Here is a 25,358-nt window from a genome sequence, read left to right as displayed (position 1 = left end):
TCTCTGGCCACGGCAATTATCTCCTATTAGGAGAGGCAAGGTGGGTAAGATAATATCTTTTATTGGGCCAACTTCTCTTGCCAACAAAAGTTGCTCCAATAAAAGATATTACCTCAGCAACCTTGCCTCATTAAAATACATTAATTTTAAAAATATATTTATAGTCTACCAAGAACTCTTCTATGTCATCAAAGTGAGAATCCTGAAAATAGTATCCCCTGTATTTATCTCAATTGTTTGAAGTTCAACTAATTGAAACTTGAACAATAGCACTTCTACAACTGTTTCCAATGGAGTCTCAAAGCACAGCACAAATGTTAACTGATTAATATCACAATACCCAGAGTAAGTTTTGTTAACCCCATTTTACAGATAAGGAAACTGAGACCCAGAGAGGATAGTGATTTGCCCAGGGTCACACCGTCCTAACTAATTTAAGTATTACCCTATAGTATGTATGTGTGTGAAAGGCATTCATTAGGTGGTCTGTAGACTATATTTACTATCTGTGGTGTAAAATCTAAATGGCTATATTGTGGCCGGCTCTGTCTAGGCAGGCAGTGGGGACATGAGGGATGGTGCAAGCACCTCTCCCCTCTTCCTGCTGGAGCTGCTTGCAATCATACTTTTTCCCTTCCCTGAACAAAATGGCTGCTTGAGCCTGGGGCCAAAGTGGAGCCAGCCTCCACAAAGAGACAGGGAGGGGTGAGGGCAGAATCTGATGCCATGTCTATATTAGCACTTATGTCGGCAAAACATGTGTCACTCAGGGGGTCTGAAAAACAAACCAAAAAACCATCCCAGAACGACACACATTTTGCCAGCATAAGTGCTCGTGTGTAGTGCGCTATGGCAGCGGGAAATGCTCTCCCACCGCCACAGCTACCGCCACTCATTGAGCTGGTTTTATTATGTCGACGGGAGATCTCTCTCGTGTCAGCACAAGGCGGCTACATGAGTGCTTTTACAGAGGCACAGCTATATCGGTACAGCTGTGCCACTGTAAGACTGTAAATGTAGATATAGCCTGAGTATAAACCAGTGGTTCTCAAACCGCATGCAGCCCGATTAGCACACAGTTGTGGCCCAGCTCAGCTGTGTGCTGAGCTGCTCAGTGCGGGCGGGGCTGCCAGTCTGGGGTCCGGGGCTCCTGGCCAGCCCCGCGGGGTCAGGAGCCCAGGACAGCCGTGTGGTAGGGGTCTGTAGCGGGGTCCAGGGCAGCTGGCCAGGGTCCAACATCAGGCTCTGGGTTGCCGCTGCCCTGCCACCTAGCCCCTGCAGTCCAGGTAACACATTGTGGGCTGCATATGCTTCCCACAATGTGTAATAAGTTGAGAACCATGGGAATACACCCTTTACACTGGCCAGGTGATCCAGTACAGTGCAGAGGAACAAACACTGAAGCCTTTCAAAGAGCCAAATGCTGCTCTCATTTACACTGCAATAAATCTGGAGTAATTCCATTTAAGTCAAAAAGTTACTTCAGATTTACACTGGTGTAAAAGAAACAGAACAGTTTGCCAAAAAAGTATAGCACAGGCTGCCCAGACAATACATTCCCAGGTGCTCCTTGATACACTGTGCCTACCTCAGAGGTCCCAGGCCCCCAAGAACAGCCACACTGGAACTTTGTCGGGAAATCTTTTGTCATTCAGGGATGTTAAAAAACCACACACCCTGAACGACAAAAGTTTTCCCGACAAAAGTCCTGGTGTGAACAGCGCTTTGTTCGTGGGAGCACTCTCCTACAAAGCTGCTGCCATTCATTGAGAGTGGAACTTTTTTTTTTTTTTTGGTCAGCGGGACAGCTCTGTCCTGCTGATTAACAGCAGCTACACCCTGCACCTTTAGCAATAGGTGTGTCGCTAAAAGTTGGGTAGTGTAGACAAAGCCTTACAGTCCAAATTTATCCCGAAGAGTTAATCATGATGCTATAATTTTTGCTGGCAATTAAATAATTTGCGAACCTTTAAAACAGACAGAGCAGTTTAATCTTGAGATCATACTTGCCAAAGGAAAGGTCCCCTGAGCCAAAAGAAATACAAAGTTTGATTTCCGCTTTGTTCTTTAAAAAAAACAAAACAAAACACTAGAATACATTTTGGCACATTCAAATCCTTAAAAAAAAAGAATGGCTAAAGACAAAGCCTACATTTTAAATAATTTTTTTTAAAATATACACATTTTGAACGTTTGCTTGATCATTTTACCATATTATATGCACAAGTAAATTAAATATCTGAAAATATCTGTTCAAGGTACAGTATTGCTAGCAGTATCAGTTTCAAGAAACCAAAATATAATTATTTAAAAGATAAAATTAGATTTAGATCTTCTGTCCTTTGTTTGACCTACCTAATCTTACTGTTAAGGGAGGACAAAGGTTACTTTTCTTGGCGCAGAAGCAGCAAAAATAGAACTCCATTTCATATCAAAATCTTAATCGTACTTGCAAACATCCACTCACTACACAATGGTATCTAAAGGACTGTAGATCATTGGGCAATAGGAACAAAGTTGTGCCCACCTGTTGATTCAAGCCCAAAGTCAAATGAGCTGTTAATTATTTTTGTCTTGTCTGACCTCCTTTAAGCTCAACAAAAAATAAAGTATTCAGTAGCTACTTCAAGCAAAATGAGTATTAACTGTTGTGTCACATACAGAAAGTGCTAAACCAAATTTTTAACCAGATGCACAAAGACTAAAACCATTGGACTATAAAGTGCTAGTCTGAATGCATTTCTTACTTTGGGAGATAATAATAGATTGACATATCAAGCTGAAGAACTGTTATCTCTTTCATTGTGTACCTGACTGAGGTCAAAGCTGCTGAACTTTGCTGTGACCCATTGGAAACATTCCACATATGCTTTAAAATCCTAATGTATCGAACATTTGGCTAGTGTATAAAAAAAGCATATGATTCAGAAACTGGTGGATTTTTCCATATAGCGTTATATAACAAGAAAAATACACATTGGGTCTGATGGTGAGAGAACTTACTAACTTAGTGGGTTCCTTCCAACAAATGTTGACTGTGAATTTTAATTTGGTTTCAGCTTTACAGCTTAAGCAGTAATACAGCATCACAGTAAGTGATAAACAATGAACATTTATAGTGGTAATTGTGCTTTGATATAATCGTAATCAGCTAACACTAGGCAAATTATGTATGAATAGAACTTATTACAAAGCATCCTCATGAGACAAATATTGCAATGCATATATCTGTACTACAAATGCTCACAAGTCCCAAACCTACTGATATATATTTTCAACTTCCCTTTTAGAACATACAAAATGTTTCTATCCTAAGAACATTATCATTATTTCTAAATGAATATTACTTCAGATATTATCTTGATTAACACATCTGATTTATAAGCTTTAAAATCATGAAGTTTCCCCTCTCTGTAATTGCAAATCTTTTAATGCACTTTTATTCTGAATTAACTACATCAAACTATCAAGTGTGATTTGAAGTATTGCTGAGTAGTAGAAGTAGACTTGCCAAATGGAACACACTCAATTTAATTTTCTCAGTAAAAGCTGAATCAAAGACAAGTCAACACATTTTAACAATTCACATAAAAACACAAAGCAGCTTCTGTCACTTTTATCTGAAACTGAAAAGATTGTTTTGTTTTACTAAGCCATGCCCATTCTTTAAGCCAACAGACATTCCTACATATAAGCCACTGCCCATATTCTTAAGGCAATAAATTCCATTTCTCCCACAGTGAGAAGCAGTTTGTTAAGTTCATTTTACACAGTTCTGAGCTGAAGAACAATTTATCACCACTGCCTGAGTTAGCAGATGAGAAAGAGTTAAAATCAGTCTTATTTTCACATATATTGCTTTCTCCCATGTAGCTAACCTAAAAGCACTGAGTTACTCTTTATCCATATGTATATTTCTTTGTCATATATATTCAAAAAGTTTTAGACAGGTTTGTCTACATTTTCCTGATTGCAATGGGAGTGGAAAACTGAACTTGTAAAATATAAAACTTCTGGATTACTTTTCCAAAATAATTAGAAAACTGTTACTGATGTCAATAAACATAACATTTTATTGTAACATACTTTTTATGACTATACACATTATTACTATTCTGACTGTTTCTGTGTTCAACATACCTTTATGCTCAGATAATTATCACCTCTTGTCTTCAGAGCTGTAGCTCGGTGATTCATGTTGACACTTCCTCTGTTCTGAATTCAATGTAAAAAATGATTCCATAAAATCCACTTTGTCAAGACAATGCAAACTGTACAGAAGTCCATGTCATTCTAATAATTTCACTTGACATTTTTTCTAGCTTTCCTTCTCCTCTTTTGCATGTGGTTTTACACACAGTAAATGTTCTCAGGAAGCATTTTTCACTGCCACTTGTCAGACCGTGAGAACAGAGAGTGTCCACTTCCAAACAGTACAAGTTGCTCTCCCACTGCTTCATTATGCATGCTGATGTAACTTCCTCCATCAGTCCAAAACAGAGTGCCTCCCTCCAAAAACATGAAACAATAGCTGCTCTCACTTAAGTGCCCTGCAGGAATCCAAAGGATCATCATGCTTCCCTTTTCATATTAAAAACAAAACTCCGCTTCAAGCTGAAATTGCAAACCTTCTCCCATCAGAAAAGGAAGCTTCTCCAACACCTAACCCAAAACAATGGTAAACCTGCAAAAACACCTAGCAACTAATTTGCAGGTTATCTGATTCAAAAACCTAAGAACTAGACTTTGTGTAATAAGAGCCTAGTATTAGAGGCAATTCTATTACCCTGAATCTGAGGACCTCAGGCAGCTAATAGCAATCAAGGTATGAGTATTTTTCATTTCACATTCTCTTCAGATTACAGTGGCTTTAGGCAACTGTTGCTGCTGATGAAAAACACAGATGCACACCTAAATTAGTTAGGGCTGTTCACTTATCAGAAATAAACTTTAGAAAGGCCTCTTTGAGGATTAAATACTTGCTGCGGTGCTCAAAGGTTTTACTAGTGTGGTGTATCAGAATATCATGTAAAGCATGCAGTGTAATTTTAAAAGCATGTTCTGACTTTTAGGAATAGCTACAAACATCCCTAGAGTCAGTGTTTCATTCTCTATAATCAGCAGTGACTTTATACAAGTAAATGTAGATACTAGTGCTCCTGTTACCATTTTATAGCCCCTTGTGAACTTTTTTAGGGTCTACATATGCAGCTTGCCACTTTTAAAACAAGCACCACTCATCCAAACAATTAAAGGCAATATGACATGACTTTGTATATAAAATAAGAATTACCACATATTTATACCACACATTACAGCAGTTGTGGACAAACAACGGCCTGTGGGACCGTCCTGCCCAGCCCTTAAGTTCCCGGCTGGAGAGACTAGACCCCTACCCTGCAGCATCAGCTCGCCATGCCGCCAGCGCTTTGGCCCGCCGCTCCTGCTGGGTAGTGCGGTGGTGTGGCTGGCTTTGGCCGGGAGGCGGGGCTGCAAGCTCCTGCTGCTCTGAGCGGCATGATAAGGGGGCTGGATAAGGGGCAGAGGTCCCAGGGAACAGTCAGGGGATAGGGAGCAGTTGGATAGGCATGGGAGTTCTGGGGGGCCTGTCGGGGGGGGCAGTCAGGGGACAGGGAGCAGGGGGGGTTGGATAGGGGGTGGGGTCTCAGGGGGGCAATCAGGGGACAAGGAGCAGGGGGGTTGGATGAGTCGGGGTTCTGAGGGGAGCAGTCAGGGGGCAGGAAGTGGGAGGGGTGGATAGGGGGCGGGGGCCGGGGCCAGGCTGTTTGGGGCGGCACAGTCTTCCCTACCCAGCCCTCCATACAGTTTCGCAACCCCGATGTGGCCCTCAGGCTAAAAAGTTTGCCCACCCCTGCATTATAGCTACCTCAGGAATACCTTTGGGCCAGATAATGCTCAGCGGTTCTTTGTGGGTTGGGAAAGCAAAGCATTCCCTGTTGAGTCCCAGCACAATAAATACGTGGGCACGATTTCAGTCTAGTGCAGAGACTGCTCCCTGGTGCCCGGGACACTGCAAAAAGAGGATAAGGAAGAGGTGGGACCATGGTCCCATCCCCAATGCAAAGGCCAGGCATGCAGGGGAAAGCAGGCTGCACTCATTGAAAGGCATAGTGGCAGGTGTGCTCCTCCTGCAGGAAGCAGATTTCCTCCTGGATCTTCACTTGGGGCATGCCATTCTGCACCTGCCCCAACATAAGAAAGTGCATAAGAGGCACAATACAACCCCCTATAATTGGCACAGTTTCTAGCAACTTGACTTGATAATGCACCTGCGCAAACACCAGGGAAAGCAGTTGAATTGCTTTGTATAAATCATTTCTGGGCAGGGTTGTTTCCAGAATACACCATCATCAGAGATCAGATGTCAGGTAAATACATGTTAAAAACACACAACTGACAAGTATTTGAATAAGCATTACTCTGCTAATACTTTCGTCTCCTATGCTACATTAATTGCATGCACTTTTAAATTACTGTAATGTAACTGAGATAAATGAGAGGCAGGGAGAGCATAGTTAAACTCACTGCTAAATGGGGCATTGTTAAAACACAGCAACAGTCATTTGGTGAATTTGTGACACTCCAGGTAGCATCCTTAAATCTTACGCACGTAACTGAAGGAAGAACCAACCGTAAATTCTTATGAAGTCAATTTTATAATTCTTTATATACACCCAGCACTTTACAAACACATACAGTAAGATGAGGAGGGGGCGGCTGGGAAGGATCACGGGGCAGGGGCCTGATGGTGATGTCCGGAGGGCCAGGGGTGAGGGGAAAGCAGGGAGCACCCTCTCCCAGGACCCGCTAAAGGAAAGCCTTAGAGGCTGTAAGACTGGCCTCACCTCCTTGAGTATACGCGGCAGGATGTGAGGGGTGGAGAGCCCCATACAGCAGCTGAGCACCAGGGGGTCCAACCAGTTCCTCTGGTTGTAGTCCAGAATGTCTCCAATCCTGGCGGGTACACCTCTGGCGCACCAAGGGGGACTCCGCCACCTGCACACTGAGATGCAGGTTGTGTAGCAGGGGCTCCGTGAGGAGGTCCTCCTTTTTGGCAGCCGCCACGGAGACCAGCTTCCAGGTCCTGAGGAGGTCCTAGTAGAAGACAGGCAGCTCAGAGAGGTCTTGTGAAAGATCCATTGGATGGAGGTATAAGGACTGCCAGTCGTATCGGAACTCTCAGAGGCGGCGGAGGAAGACATGCGTCAGCGCGCTCCACGCCTGACTACCTGCGCCTTAAAGGAGTCTCTGCAGGGCCTTGAGGTAGAAGATGTGGACCTGACTGCAGCCCTAGTATAGACACACAGTACACAGACAGAAGGAGTTTTTCTGTTGATATAGCCTTAGTTAAAATCTGTACAATTTTTGTCTGTAGACAAGGCCTTAGGCTGAAAAGTTTTTGGCTCAAGGACTGCCTATTTATTATATGTGCACACAGCTCCTCACATATTGAATCATAGAATATCAGGGTTGGAAGGGACCTCAGGAGGTCATCTACTCCAACCCCCTGCTCAAAGTAGGACCAACACCAACTAAATCATCCCAGCCAGGGCTTTGTCAAACCAGGTCTTAAAAACCTCTAAGGAAGGAGATTCCACCACCTCCCTAGGTAACTCATAGGTGCTTCACCACCCTTCTAGTCAAATTGGATCCTGATTGAGGCCTCTAGGCTCTACTACAATATTAATAATAATAATTTCTGGGATTAAGCCCTTTTTTTTGCCCAAACTTTTATGAAAATGTGAGGTTCAGTTCAGGCACACCCATAAACTGTAACTGGATATTTTAGTGGCTCTGTCCCATTCCTTTAAGTAGATTACCAAAGTGACAGAATCTTTCTTTTTAAAAGTAGGTACAACATAGTATCCATCATTACATTTTGTGTAGAAAGTTACCTGGAAACTTCCATTTTGTTCTTCAGTTCCCTCTCTGTGATCCCACAGCACAGTAACCTGGTCCTTCTAGACCAGCAGTTCTCAAACTGTGGTTCAGGACTCCAAAGTGAGTTACAACCCCGTTTTAATGGGGTCGCCAGCAGTGTTCTCTCTAATTTTTTATGTCCATGTGCGGAATGAATTTTGTTATGTGCACCAAAATGGAGGCTGTGTGTGACACATCACCTCCATATTGGTGCACATAACAAAATTCATGTGGTGGGGGTGGGGCTGAGGGATTTGGAGTGTGGGAGGAGGCTCAGAGCTGGGGCAGAGAGTTGGGGTGTGGGGGGGGATGAGGGCTCTGGCAAGGGGTGTTGGCTCTGAGGTGGGGCCAGGAATGAGGGGTTTGGGGTGTGGGAAGGGGCTCAGGGCTGGGGCAGGGGTGTGTGGGCTCTGGGGTGGGGCCAGGGATGAGGGGTTTGGGGGTGCAGGCTGCCCTGGGGCTGCAGCAGGGAGAAAGGACTCCCCCCCCCCCCCCAGCCCTCTTTCACCATTGCAGCCCTGAGCCCCTGCGTGGGGCTTAATAGTCAGCTGTGTGGCTGCGAAGTTTAGAGGGAACTTAGGTCACAAGGGCTGGCTTTAAACTTGCTGGGGCCCAGGGCCAAAACCTGACCCCAAATCTGAGCCCAGGTGGCAGGGCTCAGGTTACAGGCCCCCCTGCCCAGAGCCCTCATGGCCCCAGCTCCGCCCCACCCCCCTGCTCAGGGCGGTGGGGCTCAGGTGGACTCCTTTCTGGGGTCATATAGTAATTTTTTTTTGTCAGAAAGGGGTCACGGTGCAATGAAGTTTGAGAACCCCTGGTCTAGACACACTGGTTCATTTGCACAAGACTGATGCAAGGTACTCACCTTGAAGTGCTAAGTGCAATTCCTAATGTTCCCAGGACCCCCTCTCAGCTAGCCCAAGGAGCAAAACTGCTGAGCTCAGGACTTGCACTTTAATCCTCTTGAAGGCAGCACGATGTGCTGCTCTCAGGCCTTAGATTAACCTAACTACATCACTCCAAAAATTCAGACCCCATCGCGCTGAAGTTAAGTCAACCTAACTCCTCGTTTAAATGCAGCTAGGTCAATGGAAGAATTATTCTGTTGACTAGCTACCGCCACTCAGGGAGGTGGGTACCTACATCTGTGGAAAAATCCCTCCTGTCAATGTAGAAAGCAATGTACGCTACAGCATTACAGTAGCATAGCTGCAGCAGTGCAGCTCTGCCAGTCTAGCACTAGTAGTGCAGACATAGCTTGAGACTGCCTGGGCCTACTTTTTAGAACTCAAGTATCTCCACTATTTAAAAAAAAAAAAGATTTAATTTAATTTAATTTAGTTTTTAATTGCAAAATGTCACTATAAAAATATAGGTGCCTTTTAGTGGCAGACACGTCAATAAAGAAATCAGAATAAACAGCCCGCCCCCCCATACTTGACATTTAAAATGGGCAAATTACATTTTTAATTCAAACAAAATGCTCATTAGGGAGATACCTTGCATTTCGCCTTTTAGCTAGGAGCACATTTGCTAAAATAAGTTATAAACCCGTGAAAATATGATGTTGCGATTATATTTAAAAAGCCCTAGAAGAGGCTATTATACGAGGAGGAGTAGCAATCCCTACATTATGGTGGACTCATACTTTTCATTAAATATTTCTCATTATAAAAGATGTCCAACTTTTTGTGTGTTTTTGAATGGCTCTAATGCCTCCCTGATTCGCAACAGGACTTTGAAATTTAGTAGGAAAATAGTTCAGGGTTTAGAGGGGTTTTTTGCTATCCCCATAAAAATCCATTAGTCTCTGACTGATTTATAAATTGTTGAGAATTACCATTTGCAGTCAGCATTGTGCTTCATAGCACTCACTAGAGGCTTGCTGATAGAATCATTCAACATTCCCACCTGCAGTGAACATGCTCTTCTGTGCCTCTTTTCGATATTCCACACAAAACAGAACCTCTGGATGGTACACAGGCAACAATGGATCACCATCCTTTTCTCTGTCAAAATACCCTTTGGTGTAGGGAAAGTGCCTTGGGTGGGAAACCAGGAAACCAACAGACTCTATTAATAGCTCTGTGTTACCTAGGGAGGTGGTAGAATCTCCTTCCTTAGAGGTTTTTAAGGTCAGGCTTGACAAAGCCCTGGCTGGGATGATTTAACTGGGAATTGGTCCTGCTTCGAGCAGGGGGTTGGACTAGATGACCTTCAGGGGTCCCTTCCAACCCTGATATTCTATGATTCTATGATTCTTCACAACTCTTATTAGGGAGCAATCACCTTTCTATATGGGGCATTCAATATGTACTATAACATTGGGTTAATTCACTGAAAATAAACTTCTTGCCATTCACCTTTGACCACAATTTAAAAATCTGTCTTTTTATTGTGTTTAGTGAGCACCTAGCACAACGGGGTACTGATCCATGACCAGGACTTCTAGGCACTAAGGCAATACAAATGATAAATAATAACAAATTACCAAAAATATCTAAGTAAACTAGGTCTACAACTCCTGAGTGTAGACAGAGCATGGAATAACTCCTCTAGAAAAGGAGTTCACTTAAAAATATATATGCTCAGCTGCTTAGATAATTTTTTCATTAAAATAATAGAAATAAGGCCCTAGTTAACTTGCGATATTGCAGAAACCGCAGATTCCACAATATTAGGCTTCCACCATAATTTTGACAGCAGGAGCCCCCTGCCTTCAGCCCTGAGCTGCTGACAGCGGAAAATCATGGAAAGTAATAATGGATTTTATTACCACAAATAATAAGGTCCATTGTTACTTTTCTGCAATTTTCCATAGCTCGTCGGCAACTCAGCTGCAATTTTTTGACAATCATCCTGCAATTCAAGTAGGGCCTTAAATACAAAATAATAAAAAGCTGGCTACAAAACAATACAATTAGGGAACCAAACTATAAGGGTTGAGGTGAAAGAATTTAAGTTAAAGAGCTAATAAAGGTTACCAAACAAGGTCAATGAAGCATGAAGCTTCAGTGAGTTCTGCAGATATCAAGATAAGTTTGGAAAGGCATGGGTGGGAATCAAAGAAACAGACAGGAAGACAAATAGGACAAGCATAATGAATCAGCTGTCATTTCCTACCCTTCTGTTTCTTGTGCTCAGCTATGCAGCCCTTACTCATGCTGGTAAACTCTAACAGAAATATGCCACTGAGGTCAGTGGAACTAGTTGTGAGAATAGGTGTTCACAAACATAAATAAAGTTTGCACAGTTGGACCCCTGTTTTAGATTCCTGTTGGCTATCATCTATAAATCTAATTTTAGAGTGGAATGAAATCTGTGTGGAGATTTGGCCTGTTTTTACATCTTTTGTTACCACTAGGATTGCAGTTAATCTTTCCCGCTCCCCGCTGGCAGCCAGTGCTGCTACTACAATTTTCTCCCTAAAATCCTGCAGAACACATTACACTAATTCCTCATTAAACAGATGTACATTTTCCATCTCTCGTCGTAAAACAGCATATCTATGTGTCATAATCAGTTTTACTATAGTGTATCAATCCCACCTTACTGTGTACTTTCACTAGTATTAGTCTGCTGCATGTAACCCTAATGTCTCAAATCCCAGACTTCTCCAAAAACCTTATCCACCTGCCTTTAAATGAATTTGTTGCTCATAAGAGATGCTCACTGGAACCTAAAGTCCTGTGTTTAGCCATGGATCAGCTGAAGCCTATGTAGTGGCCACGCAAGCTCCTCCACTCCTACGCAGTATCTTGGTCTACAACTGGATATTAAGCTGTGCTTGTAGATATAGGTCGGGGTGGGTAAACTACAGCCCGTGGGCCACATCCGGCCTGCCAGCAGTTTTGAGCTGGCCCTCGAGCTCCCGCTGGGGAATGGGGTCTGGGGCTTGCCCCACTCCAGCACTCAAGCTGGGGCGCAGGGTCGGGGGCTGCTCCATGCGGCTCCCAGAAGCGGCAGCACAGCCCCCCTCCAGTGCTCCAGCTGGGAACCGGGGTAGGGGGCCACTCCACGCGGCTCCCAGAAGCAGTGGCATGGTCCCGCTCCAGTGCCCCAGAGAGAGCTGCAGGGGCAGTGTCTGCGGACAGGGCAGTGTGCAGAGCCACATGGCCGCGCCTCTGCGCAGGAGTTGGAGAAGGGGCATGCCGCTGCTTCCGGGAGCCACTTGAGGTAAGCGCCGCCCGGAGCCTGCACTCCTGAGCCTTTCCCCACACCCCAACCCTGATACCCCTCCCACCCTCCAAACCCCTCGATCCCAGCCCGGAGCACCCTCCTGCACCCCAAACCCCTCACCCTAGCCCCACCCCAGAGCCCACACCCCAGCCAGAGCCTGCACCCCTTCCCGCACCCCAACCCCTGCCCCAGCCATGATCCCCCTCCCACCCTCCAAACCCCTCGGTCCCAGCACAGAGCAGCCTCCTACACCCCAGACTCCTCATCCCCAGCCTCACCCCAGACCCCGTACCCCAGCCGGAGCCCTCACCCTCCCGCCCCCACATCCCACTCCCCAGCCCAGAGCCCCCTCCCGCAACCTAAACTCCTCATTTCTGGCCCCACCCTGGAGCCTGCACCCTCAACAACAGCCCTCACCCCTCCCGCACCCCAACCCCAATTTTCTGAGCATTCATGGCCCGCCATACAATCTCTATTCCCAGATGTGGCCCTTGGGCCAAAAGGTTTGCCACCCCTGATATAGATACATACTAGTGCCCGCTACTGGATGAAATACATCAGATCTGCTCAACGGTTACAGAACCCAACCCTGAAAATACTAATAGGAGTAATGCTTAGTCCCATGAGTAGTCAGGAGACACTTACAACCAGTGGTAAGTGCTTGCAGGATCAAGATCTTAGTTTGTCAATATCTCACCCCCTAGTGTCTGGAAGCAGACCTGAAAGAAGATCTAAGTACTACTACTACCACCAATTAATGATGGTTCTCCTTTAACTCAAGCTTCCTTGCCTGTAGATGTAAAGTTTGTAAATTCCATTCCCCATCTAACATATTAGCTGTAATTGTGATATCTCTATATGTATAAAAAGTGACAGATTGTAATTCATTCAATCCTTGACATAAAAACTTAATTTAGTGGTGGAGATGCTTGGAATAGGATAGTCAGAGTTTAATACAGTGCTCTATGTCCCACAGGTCAGTAAATAGCCTGTTTTCAACTCCTTACAGAAATGTTTCAGGCAGCAGTAACAAGAAAATCGGCAGGAGACAATTCCTTAAGCCTATCCTGGACAGGAACCATTTCTCCTTATCCTCCGTTTTTCTCTTCCTAGTATATTGTACAGTAGAAACCAATGTATGGAATAACTCGGTGGCTAAATACTAGCACATTTTAAAAATCTAATCATTTTAATTGGTCATAAAAATTGACAGAATACTTGATGTTGAGTATTTTTAGTTGCACAGGCTTTAGTATGAGGTATTTTTCTACGCCAATGAAATATTTTTAAAATTCCTTTTTCAGATTAGACAGATATCAAAGATCAGCTTTACAGAAACACTTCATCAAAAGGCCTAATGTTCCAGTAATCTTTTACTAAGAATTTTTGCTCTGAATGAGTCTTCTCTGGTATTGATGGTTTGACCCAGAACTAACCTTCAGTTCATAGGTCACTTAGCATGTATGGGCTTAGAATTTGCTCTAGGTACACAGCTTTGTCTTTCTGCCATTTCTTTTCACAAAGAACAACAGTTTTGACTGTGAAGGAAAATTCTTGTGTGTCGTGTTATCTGATATGGTTGTTAAAATACAAGTACTACACTTTTGCCATTAAGATGGGACTGAGTTTACAAAAAAAACCCCACCATACTGATTCCAAATGAAAAGAGGCTTACAAAAAGGATATGGAGTAATGGAATATAAGTAATAGTCAAAAGTGGCATTTATGAAGAGTTTAGTTTTATTGATAACTCTAACCACTTAAAACCTTTAGTACATTAACTTCCTCAGAGGTATTTAAAGGGATGAAGAATAAACACCAATTAGCAAAAATGCCCCGAAGTGGTTTTTGCTTGTTGACTTTATCTTAGTAGCAGAGCGAATGAAACAATTCAAAACTACTATTTACCCTTAGAACTCATGGGAAACACCTACCTGGTAATCAGAACTATTCCAGTACCAAAAGTCTGAATTTCCATCAGGAAACAGAGGAAAAAGATATTGTGACAAAGTTCCTCCTCTGCCTTGGTGGGTCCTGTGCTTATTGGCGGATTTTCTTGCCTCAGAGGCTCATGGTAGCCCTCAGTTTGGCCCCTTTCACGGCTCAAATCTGCCATTCACTCAGTTAGCCTCATCACTGACCAGCATGGGGAAAGGAAGAACAATCCCCACAGTCTCTGCTGATCCACTTAGTGGATCAGGGAACAGGCCAGAGACCTTCCCCCATGGTGGAACCCACAGTCCAGTTCAACTCCTCCAGTATCAAGTAGGGAGTTGGGGGGATTTGGGGGGAACCTGGGCCCGCCCTCTACTCTGGGTTCCAGCCCAGGGCCCTGTGGATTGCAGTGGTTTACAGTGGCTCCTGTAACAGCTGTGTGACAGCTACAAGTCCCTGGGCTACTTCCCCATGGCCTCCTCCCAACACCTTCTTTATTCTCACCACAGGACCTTCCTCCTGATGTCTGATAATGCTTGTACTTCTCAGTCTTCCAGCAGTATGCCTTCTCACTCTCAGCTTCTTCTGCCTCTTGTTCCCAGTTCCTCACACACACACCACAAACTGAAGTGAGCTCCTTTTTAAACCCAGGTGCCCTGATTAGCCTGCCTTAATTGATTCTAGCAGCTTCTTGATTGGCTGCAGGTGTTCTAATCAGCCTGTCTGCCTTGTTTCCAGAAAGTTCCTGATTGTTCTGGAACCTTCTCTGTTACCTTACCCAGGGGAAAGGGACTTACTTAACCTGGGGCTAATACATCTGCCTTCTATCACTCTCCTCTAGCCATCTGGCCTGACCATGTCACAATATATAATAAAATATTATGTACTACACACTACCACACCTATGTGACACACAACTCTATTAAGATGTAATATGTAGAGCCAAATAATTCCTCACATTTCACAACATAAAAAAGATGAATGAATAAAGTGCTTCTCGATTAACAGTCTGCAAGCATCCTACTGTGTTTACGACTGTGTTTATTTTCAAATAGCTCAATCTATTTCTAGTTCTCTCCTTTTTGGTTCTGCCATAATAGAGGCAAAGCTATTGTGCTCTGAGACACAATAGTTCACAAATGAGTCAAATGCTCCCCCACTTCTCCACAAAGCAGAATGTTCCGCCCTCCTTGTGAGCTCAAAGAAACCCCTATGAGCAAACACAGTGTGGTTGGGGCTCTGTATTGAATTCAAGTCTATTTATTTAGATTATTTATGTTTACTCACAATAGGAATAATAAACACACATTCAACTGTCCTGGGTGCCATTAAAAGAATGAAAACATACAGCCACAACATGGAAGAGTCAATAAAACAATATAATAAACTACTCCTATGCCTCAAACAAACACATTGTTAATCCCACTAAATACTCATTCACGTAAACTTGTCAATCATATCCCAGAGCACTCCCCAAAAACCTTGGAGAAAAGATGCATCACGTTCATCCAGAAGATTTGGTCGACCAGAACTTGGATTCGTAAGAATTCTCTAACTGAGGGGCCTTCACGTGTCCCTGCAGCAACTCCCACACTCCAGTCAAGAAATTTAAAGAACTCCAGTCAAGAAACTCAGCTGCTCTCAAATGCAGCCATGTAGAACAGAGAGATATGTGGGCTCTTAGTTAGCAAGGTCCAAACTTTTTAAGCCTTTGTAGGTAAAACCACCACCTTATACTCCACTTGGAAGCCTGTGGGCCACCAGTGCAGATCACAGAGCACAAATATCAGGTGTTGCTCCCTGTGTGAAATTCTTTTTAATAAAGCAGTCAGCCACATTCTGCATCAGCTTCAGCTTGTGGGTGGTCGTATGATGCTGCCCCATGTAAGGGGCATTTCAATACTATAACCTTGGGGGTAACAAAAGAATGGATAACCATGAGAAGAAGGTTCACCTCTGAAAGAAACTGCTCACACTCCTCTCACTAGCTGCAGATGAAAAAGAAATGCTACTAGCCATCACCACTACCTGAGCATTCAGTAGCAACCTGGCATCTAAAAGACTCCTAAGTTGCAACCCTTTTTCACAAATGGGGCCCCTCAAAACATCAGATTTCAGAATTTGTAATATTAACACACAGCTTATATAGTCGATCTCAAGACTTTACAAAGGAGGTCACAATCATGATCTCCATTTTACAGATGGGGAATCCAAGGCACATAGATGGAGTGATTTGCCTAGGGTCACCCAGCAGGCCAGTGGCAATTCACTCCTTTCACAGCTACTGTTTCAGGCTCTCTGCAGACACAGGGAGAAATCACTGCATCAGTTACATCCAGGTCACATTTACAAGGTGTTCTTTCTACCCATGACAGCTAGACACATACTGTTTCAAATGAAAGCTGAGCTTCTCGAGTTATTGTACACTTCCAGGAGCTGGAGCCATAGGCATGTGCCTCTAGTGTCTATGCCTTAGTTCAAACAATGGGGCAGGGGGGAGGGGGAAACAGCATGGCTCTGCATGACCCTTATCTGGGAAGTACAAGGGAGGCAAAAGGCTTCCTTGTTCCCTGTCCTGTTCACCTGCGTAAGGACCACCCATGATCTATCTTTCACTCAGCGGTGGCCATATAAATTCCCACCAATTCTGGTTCTTTCCAGCAATGTGTCAACATTACCATCATCTTACCTGAACTGAGCCTCAGCTAGCAGTCTCCCAACCAGTCTTCAATCTCCTGCAGTCACTGATTCATCTGTTCTATCATATTAAGAGGGTCAGCAGATACTGAAGACAGCACAAACCCTTGTCTTCTTACTAACCCTCCCATCAGCCACATCAAACAGGGGAGGAATCAAAATCAGACCCTGCAGCAATCCAAATATCTGAGGTGTTAGAGCAGCAGACTGCCCTGAGAGAACTCCCTTCTATAAGGAGTAGAGACACTGAAGTGTGACTCAATCCACTCTCTAGCAAGGGACGATAGCCATGTCAACAACACCTTGTGGTCTACAATATCAAAAGTAACTGATAGATCTAAATTAATCAATACAGTTTTTCTTAAAAGAGATCATCAGCAAACACCACTGATGCAGTTTGCCTCACATACATAAATCGAAAATGATATTGGCCAGGATTAGGGAAAGCCCAGGGCACCAGATGCTTCCAGAGTTTCTTCTCCACAATCATCTCAAAAACCTTTACTACAAATGGAAGATCTGATACAGGTTGAGAATTGGCAAGGCTGTTGAGTCAAGAGAGCTTCCTGAGTAGAGCTCTTCTTCAGAGCCTCACCCTCACAAAGGGAGGCACTGACAGTCTCCCCCGAACAATGAGCCCAATTTTCTCTATCACTTTGGTGGTGGATGATTTCAGACCAGAAGAGGGAACATTCAGGAAGCAGCCTCACAACATGAACTCCCATTATCAAATAAGTATGTCACAGCTGCAGTGGGAAAGCCAATGGCTTCATGCCTGGAGTGAGCTACGATGACAAGGGAGCAAGAGGACGGGGCTGACACACCACATGGATGCTCCAGAATTCACAGGCTTGCTACTGGATTTCTAAAGTTATTTGAGCTCCACTGGTCTTGAAGGCTATGACCACTGCCACTCTGGATAGCCAAACACTCTTCCTCTGTTTAAGGAGAATAGCTGAAATTTTCTCTGTGTGAGTAACTGGATCTTATCGCACAGCTCTGGCCCTGCAACTGTGCCCCTGTTGCTCCGTAGTATAGAAACGTCCTGCATCAATGGAAGGGTTTTTTCTGTTCATAGGATCATAGAAATGTAGGGCTGGAAGGGATCTTAAGAAGTCCAGCCCCCTATGCTGAGGCAGGACCAAGTAATCTGACAGATGTTTGTCCAACCTGTTCTAAAAACCTCCAATTATTATTGTTTCAGTGCTTCACAACAGGTTCAGTGCATCCCCAGGCAAAAGTGCAGTGTGGAATCTCAAAGCCAAAAAATGTTACTTTGTAAAACTGAGGCTCAGTATATTCTGAGAGGAATGCTTCAACTCCTGGGACAAGACTCAGTTAATCATAGTGAAGAGACTGCAGAGACAATGGTAAGATTCAATTTATAATTGTTTTGTTTAAAAATTGCAGCGCTCTTTGGCTTGTTGTGGCAGGAGGGAAGCCGCAGCTGACTATAGAAGCCTTCTCTTTACTTTCACACATTCCACATTCTTGAGGACATTACAATCGAGAGGTTCCAGAATGGCAAAGAGATTTTATTCCAAGGTGCCAATGGCAAGCCAGCTGCTTATGCCACAGATGTTTTCAAACTGATGGTGACAGAGTAGCACAAGTATAAGTGGAGTGGACTGGTGACCTATAAGCATGACCTTCCCTGAAACGTGACAACCTATCTTTAGTTCCGATTATGGGAAGAGTGTGAGGCTATCAGAGCCCAGGATTGGGTCAAGATTCATGGGGGGATCTTCAGGGTGTGGCATTAGCATCCACATGGATGACTGCCTCTCTATGGCTCTCTACAGCTCCCGATGTAGGCTGCTCTGAATGCATCTTCCCAGGGACTACAGTACATGCAAACACACATGAGAACAAGGACTCCCGAAGAACTAAACAGCCATTCCCCACCCATCCCCCAGCACATTTCTGGACTGCATACAAACCCCCAGCCATTCTCTGGACACTGATTTAGTCATCCATGGACTGCATTTAACCTTCCCTTCCCCCTTGCCCTCCAGACAGTTCTCTGTTTTCAGGCAGCTCATTGTATTGTGTTGTGCCCGACACCACGTGGCCCGGCATGCTAAAAGAGAAGGCAATATCAGCTTCTTATTTTAGCCACCTCAGTATGTCTGTAAGAATGTGCGAGAATTTTCCTCGAAAAAAAAATATTTTAATGATTTTTTCACTGTTGTTCATACTTCCCACTCTCCACCAGGTGTCTCCACCAGGGTGCTGGCGTGCAAGCCACCATTAGCAGATATACTCTGCTGCCTGTGGCTTGCAATAAATTTTATATTGGGCAATAAACCAGAGGTCCTTCCCATCCCTATATTCAACAGCAGCAGCAAACATGGAACCAGAAACTTACCAGGCTTAGGAGCTATTTCCGCCTCTTGTGTTTCTGATGCTGGTTCCATGGCAGGCAGCTCTTCTAGAGGGGCATCAAAAAGCTCCTCTGAGTTGAGACCTAGAATATGCTAGAGGTGCACTGACAGGAAAGTCTCCTTAGGGCCTGGTTTGAATATAAGAGAGTCACTTTGGCAGCCTCCTCCGTAGTGCTTGCTGGCTCCTCTCTGGTCCTGTACTGGACGCAGGGTAAGAAGGTTGCCACCAGGTGACCAGGCTGTCCTGAAGGACTAATGGCTCAGTGCAGTTCCCAGTCAAACTCCTCAAAAAAGGAGCAGGATGATGCCGACTTCCCAGAGGTGCAGTTCTCATCCCTAGCTTTCCAGTAGTTGGTCTCGAGTCGCTTAATCCACTCCCTGCACTGGTCATCAGTGAATCCCCAATGCTATCAGCTTCTTCACTGTTAGCTAGTGTACGTGGTCATTTCTGGAACTCTTGCTAAAGTTGAACTGTTTGCTCACCTCACACCAGAGATTTACTGAAATCTGCGTGCTTGGCAAAGGACTTCTTCACGTCAGTGGTCATTACAAATGCAGAAGGTCGTTCACTCTGCTCACAGCTTAGTGTTCAAAACAAAATGGAAGGGTTAAATGCCAAGCAGCTGTACTTGAACCAGTGGAGTTGCTTCCGTTTCCTGGGAGTCAACTGGTCAGTCTTAGGATGCTGTCCCATGAGATTGTGGGATAGCATTGGGGGACTATTGGGACCAGAGTCAACGGGGTCCAGGCCTAAGTGCATCCACACTGCAAAATGATGAAGTTTGGGCCCAAGCCCCTGCAGAACTCGGATTCCAACCTTCCATCCCTGCAAAGGTCCTGTGGCCCAGGTCTGGGTTAGACAAAATTGCATTTAGAGGGAAAGGTGGTTTGGACCGGAGTCTGAGCCTGGGTTTACACTGCAGTGCAGACATCAACTGTGATTCCAATTAAGTCATCATTTAGCTTATGGACTAATACTTTCAGTTTTTCCTGTTTATTCCTCATTTGTGTATAGAAATCTAGGACACTGAGCAGATTTCCCCACTGATTTCCCTCTAGTTGCTCCTATGAGCCTATTATAAATTTCAATATCCCCCCTCCACCACCACCATGTATCCCTCTGTTAAGGTTGCCTTTAAAAAAAAAAAAAAAAACCTTACCTTTGGGCTTTTGTTATCTGCCCCATTTAAACCTAATCTAAAGCCCACCTCACTAGCTTGGCAAGTTGGTGAGTGAAGAGGCTCTTCCCTTTGGTCAGGTGGATCCCATCTTTTCCCAGCAAACTTTGGTGGCAAGCATTATATAAAATACATGACTGAACAGATGTGATGAGCATTAGATTAATCACTTTCCCCCCATACATGTCCCCCCCCACCCTCCAAGGAAGGTTGCCTTTGGCATCATAAATCCGAGAGAAAGGAATGCTCAGTGTTCCTCCACATGTTAAGGACAAATCAACTTTCAAAGATAAAATAAAAGCTGTAGGCTCCAACTCCCCACAGGGAAAAAAAATGTACTGTCCTGCCATAGAGGAAACCAGGAACAGTTCTCTTCAATGTCTGAATTCAGTGTGGGAAGGAATTCCAAATAGAGCTGTGCATATAACCAAGTGTTCATTTTGGTAGCCAAACTTGCAGAGGAGAAGAGGGAAGAAAAATCAATGGGGAAAAAATTGGTTCAGGTTGACCCGAAAAATGTATTACATTTTTTTCACCAAAACAAAAAAGCTGAAAACTTTGGGTCAAAATGAAAACAATTTGGTTTTGAGGATTTTACATTTTTTTCATTTTTGTTTTTCAATAAAATTGAGTAAAATTCCAAAATGAAAAATCTTTTTGACACAGGACGTGGAAATGTTTCGTTTTGGAAATGCCAAAACCAACCATTTCAACATTTCCCTTTTTAAAAATTCTACTGAAACAATTCACCAAAATTGACCCAAATTTGTGAATTGCATCAGTTTACCTGAACCTGCACTTTTTGGCAATTCCCATAAAAAAAATTTAAGCCCCTCCCTGTAGCTGTCGATGGAAAAAAGCTTGTCATGAGGATGTGGTGAACAAGACTCTGCTACTTATGCCTGGTATCAGACGCCATCTTGTGTGATTTGTTAAAATAATAGGATCATTAAGTCTCTTGTTAAATATGCTTTATATTTATTAACTGGGTTCAGATGCTTTTTTCCCTCTATTCTTCTCATAAATATATTCTATGGAATGTTGCATTTGAATTAAATATATGAATGTTAAAATCTGAAATCTTGAAAATACTTTCTGCAGCAGCACAACAGTCCTAAAAAGGTTACATCTTCTCAGGATTACCCTGTGACAACAGAAATCTGAAGCTGAATCCACACACAATGCACTCACAGTAAAAAGAAACGTAAGATGTACTGCCTCAACAGACCCACTAGATTGTTCCCACACTGGAAAGCATTAGAGACCATTTGGCTGCCTGATAAAGGACTTGATCTGATTCTTTGATCTCCTGTCCTATTATGATCTTTCACTGAAACTATTTAGACAAGCTGAAGAGATGCAAAAAGAGTTTTGAATTAATCATGGTTTACTCTGTTAGTTCCGCTTTCTAATTACCAGCTTGAATTGAACTGGAATATCAACAGTAGATGCAGATTTTGAGAAACTGTATCTTTCAAAATAGTCACTCAAATGGATTTTTAAAAGGGACTTTTATTTTAAATGTTGAGAAATACACATGCTTAGGGGTTTTTTTCAATGCACACAGATTCTAGAAACCATTGAAAAGAATTTGTTGATGCTTCTATTACTGCGGACAGTCTGTTATACCAATGTAGTCAGTATTCAGCATGTAATCATAAGCGATGAGGCACAGTAAGTCACTCTTTACACACACCTGGATAAGGTCAGCAGGCATTCACTCAAGACCGTGCACAACACTACATGAGGTGCATAGGACCCATTCTGGTCTACACTAAGTCTCATGCATCTCATTCTTTACATGTTGAACATTTTCAAAGGAGGGGCAAATGTAAATTTCACATACTAGTTTCAGCCCAGTAGGGGGAATTATGCTTTATTCTTGAATATGTTCTAGCTGGCCAAATCAGATATGCTCCTCATAACGCCTACAGTGTTACTGACCCTAACAATAAGGAGTTCAAAGGGGTTCTAAGCATCTCTGCTTTAAGACAGGTCATGTTCACTATCCAAACAAAACATCCCCCCTTTTATTTTTGAAGTTTGAAACTTTGGATCTGATACACCATTTCCCTTACACCAGTTTCACACTGACAGCCCAGTTTCCAGCCACTGTCCCAGTGTTCAGGCTAGTTCTAGTGAAACTATAAAATGTGTCCAATTCCTCTGGGATCAGATCCCTGGCAGTGTTTCCTTTCCTAGCTCCCACACTGCTGCAGTGGTAGCTAGCTGCCTTCATCCCCCTTGTCCCAGAATGCTCTAGACAATTCTCAGTTGTGCAGTAGGGAACAAAAACTGTATTTTCTCCCTAGAGCAGGTAGGCCTGAAGGACAGTTTACAAAAAATCACAACAAGTTCTCTCTAAAGTTAGGATCCTAATACTACTCACTCTCTTGTTCTAGCTGCTGATTGCTGTTTTCCAGGAGAGCGCTGCCTGGGTCTCCTTCACAATGTTATTTGGGGAACATCTTCAGCAAGATGAGAGTTTTGAAGCATGCTGTGAGCGTAGCAAGGCTGGACTCACCCTATTTTAGTTGGCAGGGGATTCTGATAGCTTGGGTTGAGAAAGCTCCATTCTTGCTTCCCTCTAGCCTAACCCAGAGGCTCTGCTAGCTGTAGTGAGCCAGCTGTACAGTTTCTGTGGCACAGAATGAAGGGAGAAGAGGGCTCCTAGGCTAGTATAAGCCTTCAAGACCAGGGCCAGTGTCTTGAAATGAACTTGCAATGAAGGGAGAGCACCAGTTATACTCTTCCATCCCCCTAGGAGGCAGACTGCCATAAATTGGATAAAGTGCTCCTTCACAGCCTTCACTTCTGGTTTTGGAGTAAGCTGTGACAGTTCATCCAGAAGGTAAATGAAGGGATCAGGTGTAATTCTTCACCTGAGAGGAAAGGAGTGTTTCCTTGCTAGCTGAAGAGGTAAAACACTGGGGGTGACAGCTAGTATTCTGGTGTCCAGGAGCAATGAGATTAGCAGGATTCTGACGCTGTACACAGCTTTGATCAGTGGTGGGCACATGCTGTCATTTGAGAGTGAGTCTGCAGTATTAGCCAGCTCTGCAAAATGCTTCTTCCACCTTCTTATCAACAGTATCCCAGTCTTTCCTGGATTACAGTTGAGCCAGCTGTCTTTCATTCAGGCTACTATTTCTTCCTGGGATACCTGGGAAAAAACACTTTCTGACCAGGATTTAAGGGACACTTAGAGGTTTGTGCCATCAGTCTATGTCTGTTATTGTAGGCTATACGCTGCATTCTGCACTAACAGTCTTAGCCATTTCAAATAGAGGTTGAATAGGAACAGAGAGACTGAAGGCTCTAAAGGCTCTCACGTATAACTCCCCAGACAGGAGGAGCGGCTGCCCATCATGACCCTTTAGGATCTGTCAGATAGGACTGCGCATTGAGATTTTGTATCAGTTATGTCCATATCTGCCAGATCTCTCAGATAGATCAGCAGCACCTTGTGATCAACAATTTCAAGGCCAGACAATAAATCAAGTTGCATCAACATTCATCTCTGTCCCTAGCCAGAAGATCTTCCATCAGTTAGTCAGGACTCTTTCCATACTGTGTTCTGGTGCAAAGTCTCACAGGGAAAGGTCTGAGGTACCAGGGAAGGTCAGATACTGCTGGAAATGGCTCAGTACCAATTTATGAATGATCTTACTCAGGATAGGAGAGTAGTTTGATGAGAAAAATACCAGTTCAATGAAGTAAAATGTTTCTGCAAATATATTACAGATTCAATATAGGCAGACGTCCGCTGGAAATTCACTGGGCAGCCATGTTCCAGGCTAGAGCCTAGCCTGATGGGGTTGCTAGGCCACCCACTGTGTTGCCAGGCTCCCTGTTGAAGAGCAGGGAGCCTAGAACTCAGAGTCCAGGCTCCAAGACAGCACTGCCATGCCAGAGCTTCCAGGGTCTCGGCTTCGAGTTGGAAGCCAGAAAGCCCCAGGGTGCCCTTGCTCTATCCGTGGCTTGGTTCCTGGAACTGTAGCAGGGAGCCCAGACATCCTTTAGAACCCTGGCTTGAGCTGAAGCTCTCAGAGCTTCCAGGTTCCCTGATGTACAGCTGGGAGCCCAGAAATCCTGGGACTAGATCCCCACAGCGTCTGCAGCTCTGGGGCAGCTTCACTATATGGACTTCCTGGGCAGCCCCAGACCGGGGAGGAAACGAGCTTAAGAGTCTGGAAGCTCTGGGGTCCCTAGCACTGGAGCAGTCTGCATGATGGGTCTGCCCAGGAGCTGCACATCCCTGGGAGCCCAGACAGCTGCTCAGTAAAACTGACATTCCAGGGCAATGGTGAAACTGACAAGAACTTCAATTTCAAAATATTTTGTTTTGGGAGCATGAGGAGGGGAATTCGGTATCTGAGGCAGGTGGTGAGAGTCTGGGGCCAGGGGTAAGGGAACCTGGGCCCTCCCTGCTCCACAGGGTTCCAACCCAGGGCCCTGTGACTGGCTAGTCAGTTATGCAGCCTTGGGGGTGGACGCCACCAAGCCTGCTCCCTGGGTCGCCTCCTACTGCGTCCTCAGCCCCCTCCAAAAATCACAACAAGGGTCAGCTTTTTAAATCATGGGTGTGGCTGCTCTCCTCCTTTACTTGCAGCCGTCCATTCCTGGTCTCCACAGGGGCCTTTGGCAGCTCTGCAGCAGGGTCTGGTCAAGGCAACATGGAGCTCCTGCAGCCTCCGAAGCAGCTCCAGCCAGCCGCAGCAGCCCCAGCTACGCCGGCCCCGTTTAAACAAAAATGTTAATAGTTTAAACGGTTAACTTTTAAAATGGTATTTACATCCTTAATTTGGTCCTGAGATTATTTTAATTTTTGTTGTTGGTTACATTTACCCACAATGGTTTTACACAATACTGTGATTATATGCATATCTCAAAGCTTCCCTTTCCCAAAAAGCACAAACTTATTCAGTTCTCTCAATTCGCTAGCTCTTGTTAGAAAAAACAGTTGAGATGTGAGCATACAGATACCTTGACAAACACTCCCCTGCTGCAAAAATGGCCTTTATGTAATGGGTTGATTATTTAT

At 44.2% G+C, this 25,358-nt stretch overlaps 1 protein-coding gene across 3 annotated transcripts in view; it reads right to left on the bottom strand.

The window, feature by feature from the left end:
* The window catches only part of PLEKHG4B (pleckstrin homology and RhoGEF domain containing G4B), a 135,255-nt gene extending 130,797 nt beyond the window's left edge, over positions 1–4,458 (bottom strand). For 2 of the 3 annotated variants that reach the window (XM_048839352.2, XM_048839353.2), the window contains exon 1: positions 4,141–4,457. In XM_048839352.2, the coding sequence (XP_048695309.2) occupies positions 4,141–4,197 (57 nt within the window). In that variant the 5' untranslated portion in view covers positions 4,198–4,457. Of the gene's footprint in view, positions 1–4,140 lie in introns of all 3 variants that reach the window. The other variant, XM_048839354.2, reaches the window with a different exon arrangement.
* Between the last annotated feature and the right edge of the window lie 20,900 nt (positions 4,459–25,358).

This window comes from Caretta caretta, chromosome 2, assembly GCF_965140235.1.
Source record: "Caretta caretta isolate rCarCar2 chromosome 2, rCarCar1.hap1, whole genome shotgun sequence".
NCBI classification, from domain to species: domain Eukaryota; kingdom Metazoa; phylum Chordata; order Testudines; family Cheloniidae; genus Caretta; species Caretta caretta.
Note: the sequence above shows the minus strand (reverse complement) of the source record. Positions and strands in the feature narration are given on the sequence as shown.